Here is an 8,610-nt window from a genome sequence, read left to right on the forward strand (position 1 = left end):
TTGTGTCTGCACAAAGCAAAGGCTAAGGAACATTCCAAGTCTCCCTTGTCTTCCATCGTTAAAACATATAAGCTATCTTCTGTGAAGGAGATAGTGGTAAGAACTGTTTTTAAAAAAACCCATATTTTACAAGGCCATATAATGGCTACAGAGTCAGTGCCATCTGAGAAAGCCAAGATTTTTGCCCATAGGAGGATGGTCCAATATTTCTATGACACATAAACAATTTCCACTTCTCTTCTTGGTGTAGATCAATGCACGGGGTTATGTAGTGCGACTGTGTGAATCCCCAGAGATCAGAAGAACTGTGTTCTGACAAGATGAAAAAGGATTCTCTGTGTCCCAAGTCTCATGTGCTTACCTCTAAAGAATCACAAAGATCTATCTGACCGAGGAAGAAGAATGCAATTTAGAGATGAAAGGCCTGGCACTCAAGCTCAGAATTTCTCTGTCCACATTCTCAGGTGCTTGGTGATTCAGCCATGGGAACGTGGTCGAACCAATCCTCTCTCGATGGCTTTATCCTCTTGGGCATCTTCTCCCACAGCCAGATTGATTTAGTCCTCTTCTCTGTTGTTTTGGGAGTCTTCACGGTGGCTCTCTGTGGGAATATTCTCCTCATCCTCCTCATCTACACGGATCCTCGACTCCACACACCCATGTACTTCTTCCTCAGCCAGCTCTCCTCCATGGATCTCATGTTGGTGTGTGACATCGTGCCCAAGATGGCGGCCAACTTCCTGTCTGGGAGCAAGTCCATCTCTTTTGTGGGTTGTGGTGTACAGATTGGGATCTTTGTCTCCCTGGTGGGTTCTGAGGGACTCTTGCTGGGACTCATGGCTTATGACCGCTATGTGGCCATTAGCCACCCACTACATTATCCCATTCTTATGAGTCAAAAGGTCTGTCTCCAGATTGCTGGGAGCTCCTGGGCTTTTGGAATCTTGGATGGACTGATTCAGATGGTGGCGGCCATGAGCTTTCCCTACTGTAGCTCAAGGAATGTAGATCACTTCTTTTGTGAGGTGCCAGCTTTACTGAAACTGGCCTGTGCAGACACATCCCTTTTTGATACCCTGCTGTTTGCTTGCTGTGTCTTCATGCTGCTCCTTCCTTTCTCCATCATCGTGGCCTCCTACAGCCGCATCCTGGGAGCTGTGCTTCGTATGAACTCTGCTAGGTCCCGCAAGAAGGCCCTGGCCACCTGTTCTTCCCATTTGACAGTGGTCTCCCTCTTCTATGGGGCAGCCATGTTTATCTACTTAAGGCCCAGGCGATATCGAGCTGCTAGCCATGACAAGGTGGTCTCTATCTTCTACACGGTCCTGACTCCTATGCTTAATCCCCTCATTTATAGCTTAAGAAACCGGGAGGTGATGGGGGCACTGAGGAAAGGGTTGGACCGTTGCAGGATTGGCAGCCAGCACTGAACAGGCCAGGCTTCTGCCTCTGCCTCTGCTTCCTGCTGGCTATGTAACCATATCTCCAGAACTCAGCCACCCTGTGAGAATGTCTGCTTCCTCATGAATAAATGAGAGGAATAACGCCTGTTCATCCTTGCAGAGATTACAGGCAACTTGAAAGCCTCACGAAGGCACAATGCATTCCATTATTTATTGCCACTGGTGGTTTGTGTATAACATCCCTGCATTAAACTTATTCTGTTAATGTCTCCTGGAATCTTGTTTCTTTTGTTGAATGTTCTGGACATTATTCTTTTCCTTTACCTGCTTTTCTAGATTATTTAATAGATGATTTTAGCCAATAAATCTAAATATCTTATGTGGAAACTTTCTAGATGTCAACTCTCTAGAACTCTTGAGTCGTTTTTAACCTTCTCCACCCACATTCCACTCGAAATATTATAAAGCTTATTTTAAGAAATAAAAATTATGGCCGGGCACAGTGGCTCACACCTGTAATCCTGAGATCTGAGGATCATGGTTCAAAGCCAGCCTGGGCACTACAGACCACGGGACTCATAGCTCCACTTAACCACTAGAAAACCAGAAGTGGCGCTGTGGCTCAAGGGGTGGGGTGATAGCCTTGAGCTGAAGAGCTTAGGAATAGTGCCCAGGCCTAGAATTCAAGCCCCATGACTGACCAAAAGAAATGTTACTACTATTAAGACATTATCTCTTCAGGGACCATGTCTTGTTCATTTGTGTATTACCAATATTGATCCCATGCTTTATAACTAGCAATTGCTCAATAAAATCTTATTTCTTATAAAAAGCATCCAATAATGCTTTAATTCTGTGTGATTGGTTTCAGTACCCTAATGATTTAGAGAAGACTACTGAGGTGCAGAGAATTTGGTCAGCCAGCTACTTGTTCCTTTGGCAGGCAGGATCAGAATAGTTCTGGCTGGCAACATGAAACTAAAATCTCCAACTGCCAGGGAGAAGAAAGCATTGCTGGGTTTGTTTTGACAGCTACCACAAGGAAATCATGAGGAGTTATTTTTTCTTTTCTTTTTGCCATATAGCCTCTTTCTAATTGCTCTGTTGTTGGATCCTAATATGTCTTGATGATACAAACAGCCAGAGCTACAAGGAACCTGCTTAGAGCTGTGGGAGTAGATTTCCCAGCGACACTGTCTAACTCTTATTTACTTGTATTTGAACTTCCATCAAATAGCAACTGCCACATTGTGCCTCTTCCTAAAAAATATGCATGGTATTCCTTCAATAGCCTTAGTTCTCATCATACCTCATAATCAGCCAAGCTCATCTGAATGTCAGCTCCCTACCTCCCTCCCTTCCTTCCTTCGTTCCTTCCTTCCTTCGTTTGTTCGTTCGTTCGTTCGTTCGTTCGTTCCTTCTTTCCTTCCTTCTTTCTGCTTCCTTCCTTTCCCAGTTGTAGGAATTGAACTTAGGGCCAGGGCACTGTCCCTAAGGTTTTTAGCTCAAGGCTTAGTGCTCTACCACTTTAGCCACAACTGAGCCACAATTAATCACTTCTTGGTGGTTAATTGGAGATAAAAGTCTCATAGATTTTTCTGTTCGGGCTGACTTTGAACTGTAGTACTCAGGTCTCACCTTCCTGGGTGGCTAGGATTACAGGAGTGAGTCACAGGTGCCTGGCTCACTGTTTCCTTTTTGCAGAATGAGGGAATTGAGACTCAGATTCGTCAAGCCCCATCCAGGCTCTTTGGACACAGCTTAGTCTCTATGTTGTTCGCCCTTTATTTTTGAAAACCATTTAACTTAAGAGGAGGAAACGCGTTTGTCTGTGAGTTGGCAGGAGAGTAGGCAGTGGATGATGAGTGCCATGAACAGATGACCTGGTGGCGTTTGTTTGAGTCTCTTGGAGACTGCATTGAATTCTGGTAGAACTGAATTCTGAGGTAAGAGAATTTAATTTCTTGCCTCATTTAAAGTTTCCTAACCTTACATGTGAGCTCCCCTCCTCCAGCTTAGGTCATGTCAAGATGCCGAGGGAGGCAGAGAGGTGCCCTTCTGGAATATTCCAGAAGATGTCCTGTTGATTCCACCTATACATATGGCTGTCACCAAGATGGACTACTTTCACCCCCACTCCCTTCTTTCCATCCCTTCCCCTGGGACAATTTGTACCTGAGATATTCAGAGAACTTTCCACGAAGTTGTCTTCCCTTGGAGATTTAATTGTGAGAGACTGGGGACAGAGGTGTGCTGGAGAAGGGTGGAGGGGGGGTGGTTATAGGTCTCTGAGGATTTGTGACAACCAAAGCAGCTTAGTCACAATAGAAAACGTAACAGTGGATGGAAGTGAGCAGGGAAGAGGGTTAAATCTCTCAGCCAGGGACTGGCCCTGGTCCTGTGGAGGGTCTTATGTACAGGTGAGAAGCTATGTGTGTCTCCCCGATCTCAGAAAGACACCCCTCCTCTCTTGGTCCAGCTCACTTGCACACTGCTTTCCTTTCAGATGTGGTATGATATTTCTCTCTGTGCTATGTTTCTGGTAGGCTTTTAAAACTGTATGTCTATTTCTTTTTTGGTCTTTTCTTTTTTGGTACCAGTGATTGAACCCAGGATGTTATACTTATAAGGCAAGTGCTTTTTCCAATGAGTCTCATCCCAGCCCCTCTGCTAGGCTTTTCAATCCCCTAAAGATTCTCCCAGGGCTCTGTTCTCTTTTCTAGGCTTTCCGAAGTTTCTTCTCTCAGCATCTGTTTCCTTCCCACTTTCATGTATTTCTTCAAAACCTTTTCCACATTCTTTTGTGTATTTCCTGTGTGTGTGTGTGTGTGTGTGTGTGTGTGTGTGTGTGTGTGTGTGTGTGTTCCAAATGCCTCCATCAACTCGTTTTCACGATACAATGGAGGATGGAGTTCTTCTAACTGTGAGCCTTTTGTTCTACAAATCCCTCCTGAAGTTTCCCCAGTCTCTCCTGCTTTCTTTTCAGATCATTTCTCCCAAGGAGATGGCGGTCCATCAGCTTCCTTGAGCTGAGAGAGGTCTCCTTGCATGCCTAACTCAGAGACCCAGATCTCTGGGTGGCAGTGGTGAATCTGTTCACCCAGCAAGTACAGTTTGCGGCTGCCAGGCCGTCCGCCTGTTCCCCAGCGCTCTGTCTGAGATCTCTGGATCTGTGTCTTCAGGTAATGCTCTTCCTCTATGTCTTCTGTCTCCCGTCTACTTATCACATGCTCCATAGTTTGCAAGTTTGTCCACTCCACACCGATCCCCTGCCATTTGGTTGCTTACCATTTCTCTTGAGATGGAGGGCCCTGGCGTGATCTGACCTTTGAAATACTGGGTGACACCAGAAGTGAGTGGGTGACTCACCTCTGTCATCCCAGCTCCTCAGCAGGCTGAGATTCTCAGGATCATGGTTCAGACTCTAAAGTCCATCAGACTCTTATCTCCAACTAACCACCAAAAAAGTCAGAAGTAAAGCTGTGACTCGAGTGGTAGCCTTGAGCAAAACAAAAAGCTCAGGGATACCACAAAGACCCTAATTTCAAGCCACAGGACTGGCACACACAACCAGCACATTCTTTCTCTCCCTCTCTCTCTCTCCTTCCCCCCCTCTCTCCTGGGATCTTTGTTGCAATCCTTTATTTTGTGGATAGAATTGGAAGAGGTCTAAATTTTCATTGTGCTTGGTTTCCTGGGCCACTCAGATTCTGGGGGAGTTGTCTGTCTTGGATAAAATCTTGGTATTAGATTTTGTCAGACAGACAGTAGTCAAATCTACTCTTACCCATCACCCAGAACACCTGCACTTCTTATTCTTAGAAACAAGTTTCAGTTTCTTGTTTCTGTTTTTTTTTCTTCATATTTTCTTCTTCACCTCTTCTTTCTGATGGACAGTTAGAGTTGTTCCTATTTGGAAAAGGCATGTTTTCTATTTAATGGATCATTCCCCTTTTCTTCCACCTCTCTGTTTTATGACTATGGGAGAAAGATCTCCCATGGGTCTGCTTTCCATCCTTTCTGCTTCAAGCTCTTCCACAAAATTCCCAGATGAGCTTCTGCCTCATTCTCTGTAGCTTACCTGAAGCCATCACTCTGGTAAGCCTTTGTCAGGGAAATCTTGCACCTCAAAGGATGACAATTTAAATGATCCTAGAATGAGTTTTCTTTCATCAGTTCATATCAGTTTATTCAATCAATTGCTTTAAAGGAATTGCTGAAAAGGAAATCAGTTCATCAGATAAGAGTCCAATGGTGTCCAAGTTTCCTATAAACTCAGAGATTCTGATTTTCCATGCATGCAACATAGTTTGAAAATGTTCCCAGCCAGATGCCATGGCTCACGCCTGTAATCCTAGCTACTTAGGAGGCTGAGGTCTGAGGATCTTGGTTCAAAGCCAGCCCAGGCACTAAAGACTGTGAGACTCATCTCCAATTAATCACCAAAAAACCAAAAGTGGTGCTGTGGCTCAAGGAATAGGGCAGTAACCTTGAGCTGAAGAGCTCAGGGACAATGTCCAGGCTCAGAGTTTGAGCCCCATGACCAACAAAAAGAAAAATTTCCCTTCTCTTTTACATTTCTCCATTTCCTTTTGCTCAGAACTTATTAGATGAGGGACATTATAGACCTTCATCACAATAATTGTCATGATGCAATGGGTATTTACCAGGTATATATGGAGAGAGAGAGAATGAGAGAAAGAGAGAGAGAGAGAGAGAGAGAGGAGGGGGAGAGAGAGGAAGAGAGAGCTGATTAAAATTTCCTCCCTGGCATTCTTAAGAGCCAGGAGATTGCCCCTGTAGCACCTCTCCTGCGTCCTGCGGGCTCCTCACCTGCAGGTGTGAATGGATGGTACACAGAGTTCACACACGCGCGCGCGCGCACACACACACACACACACACACACACACACAGCCTTTGTGCTCTGCTAATGTGCCACAGGAGAGATAAGACATCTGTTAGTGAAAATGTAATGATCACCAACAGGCGAGTTCACCTCCATAGCCAAAGGGGAGGCCCCTCTACTTGTCTAATGAATCAAATCAAACCAAAGCCAGTCGCGGGTGGCTCATACTTGTACGCTTAGCTACTCAGGAGGCTGAGATCTGAGGATCATGGTTTGAAGCCAGCCCTGGCAGGAAAAGTCCATGAGACTCTTAACTCTAAAAATTACCAGAAAACTGGAAGTGGTGCTGAGGCTCAAGTGGTAGAGCTCTAGCCTTGAGAAAGTCCAAGGACAGTGCTCAGGTGCTGAGCTCAAGCCCAGGCCTGGCAAAAAGAAAAACAGACAAAAACAAAATAACTCTCTGAAGGGTTGCAGAAGAGAGCCAGAAGGGTTTAAAGGCAAAACCCGCTTTCCACAATCTTTCCTGGCAGGATGGGAAGAGTGAGAGGCTTGGCTCTCACAGCAGTGTGTGTGTCCCGGGGACCATCAGACAATATGGCCCCTCTACCTGGCTGCTCCCTTCACTCAGGGACCCCTCTTCCCTTCTGCCGATTCTTTCTCATCCCCCTGGGGACGCAGTGCTTCCAGAGTGGTTGGGAGCTGCCACGTTTGCTGGCTCAGGATGGCGGGATCCTGACTCACCCATGGCAATGCTTCATCTCCTCAAGCTCCCACTTCCACAGCTGAGGCCCTGCGTCCCAGTCCATCCTATGCAGAAGCAATGGCCTGGTCCGGTAACCAGACTCTCATCTCCCACTTCATCCTGCTGGGCCTCTTCAGCCGCTCGCCATTACACCTCTTCCTCTTCTCTGTCATCATGCTTATGTTCCTGGTGGCCCTGTCTGGCAATGGGCTCATGATTGTCCTCGTCAATACCGACTCTCGCCTGCACAACCCCATGTACTTCTTCCTCAGCTGGCTGTCGCTCATGGACCTTATGCTCGTCTCCACCATTGTCCCCCGAATGGCCAGTGACTTCCTCCGAGGTGGTGGCGCCATCTCCTTCCCAGGCTGTGGACTCCAGATCCTCTTCTTCCTCACCCTCCTGGGTGATGAGTGTTTCCTGCTGGCCTTCATGGCCTATGACCGTTACGTCGCCATCAGCCACCCACTGAGGTACTCCGTGGTCATGAGCCGTCGTGTCTGCTGGCTCATGGTGGCCGGATCCTGGCTCTTCGGCCTGGTGGATGGGTTGATCCAGGCAGTCTTCACACTCCGCTTCCCCTACTGTGGCTCCCAGGAGATCGACCACTTCTTCTGTGAGGTCCCCGCCGTGCTCAAGCTGGCCTGCGCCGACACCTCCCTCTACGAAACCATGATCTACGTCTGCTGCGTCCTCATGCTGCTGCTGCCTTTCTCCATCATCTCCGCCTCCTACCTGCGGATCCTGGCGGCCGTCCTCCGCATGCCATCTGCAGAAGGCCGGCAGAAGGCCTTTGCCACCTGCTCCTCCCACATGACAGTGGTCTCTCTCTTCTACGGGGCCGCCATGATCACGTACATGCGGCCTCAGGCCTACCACTCCTCCAGCCAGGACAAGGTGGTCTCTGCCTTCTACACCGTGATCACCCCCATGCTCAATCCTCTCATCTACAGTCTGAGAAACAAAGAGGTGACCGGGGCTCTGAGGAGACTCCTGGGAAAGTGTCCCTGTGCTGGGAGGGTGTGAGATGGAGGGGTGTCGACTCGACAATCTGGGAACTCGGATGAGCTGACTGTCGTTTGACCGGAAGAGAAACAGATGTGTGCCACAAAACCAACAAGCCCCACGTCAGTTCCATGCATCACCCCGTGATGCTGTGTGTGGGGGTGATGTGAAAGGAAGCCCGGAGTATCGAAGTTACCAGAAGGAGCTGGTCAGAGCTCTTCATCCAACACATGCTGATAGTGTCAGCCCTCCCTGTGTCCTTTTCCAGGAACTGCCATGACTGAGGAAACCCACCTGTACTAGGGTCGTGTCCCCTCCTTTCTCTCTGAGGGCTGCCAGCATCCCGTTAGTGGTCCCGAAAGGCAATCCCAGCTCCAGCATCCCACTTAGGTTCATCGGGAATCATAGGAAACGCGTTCCCATGCTCGGTTTTGTTTCCTTACCTGTCTTCTTCCCATGGTTGATCTGGCCCGAGCTCTTTTCAATAAAATTCTTGGTGCAAAGTCTGTTCCCCTCTGCTTCTGGGAAACCTGCTCTGTCTGTGTGACACGCAGCAATTCTGGATCAATGGTAACATAGGATTTACTGCATATGGTCATGTTATAGATAGTGT

At 47.6% G+C, this 8,610-nt stretch overlaps 2 protein-coding genes across 2 annotated transcripts; both read left to right on the plus strand.

Moving 5' to 3' along the window:
- The first annotated feature begins 482 nt into the window (after positions 1-482).
- On the plus strand, positions 483-1,430 carry LOC150044614 (olfactory receptor 2V1). Its single transcript, XM_090320742.1, has one exon. The coding sequence runs from the start codon at positions 483-485 to the stop codon at positions 1,428-1,430; it is 948 nt and encodes a 315-aa protein (XP_090176868.1).
- A 5,640-nt stretch (positions 1,431-7,070) lies between these two features.
- On the plus strand, positions 7,071-8,018 carry LOC150044615 (olfactory receptor 2V1-like). The gene has a single exon (XM_090321148.1). The coding sequence runs from the start codon at positions 7,071-7,073 to the stop codon at positions 8,016-8,018; it is 948 nt and encodes a 315-aa protein (XP_090177274.1).
- Positions 8,019-8,610: the final 592 nt, after the last annotated feature.

The sequence above is a fragment of the Megascapheus bottae genome, chromosome 29 (assembly GCF_031878675.1).
Source record: "Megascapheus bottae isolate mThoBot1 chromosome 29, mThoBot2.hap1, whole genome shotgun sequence".
NCBI classification, from domain to species: domain Eukaryota; kingdom Metazoa; phylum Chordata; class Mammalia; order Rodentia; family Geomyidae; genus Megascapheus; species Megascapheus bottae.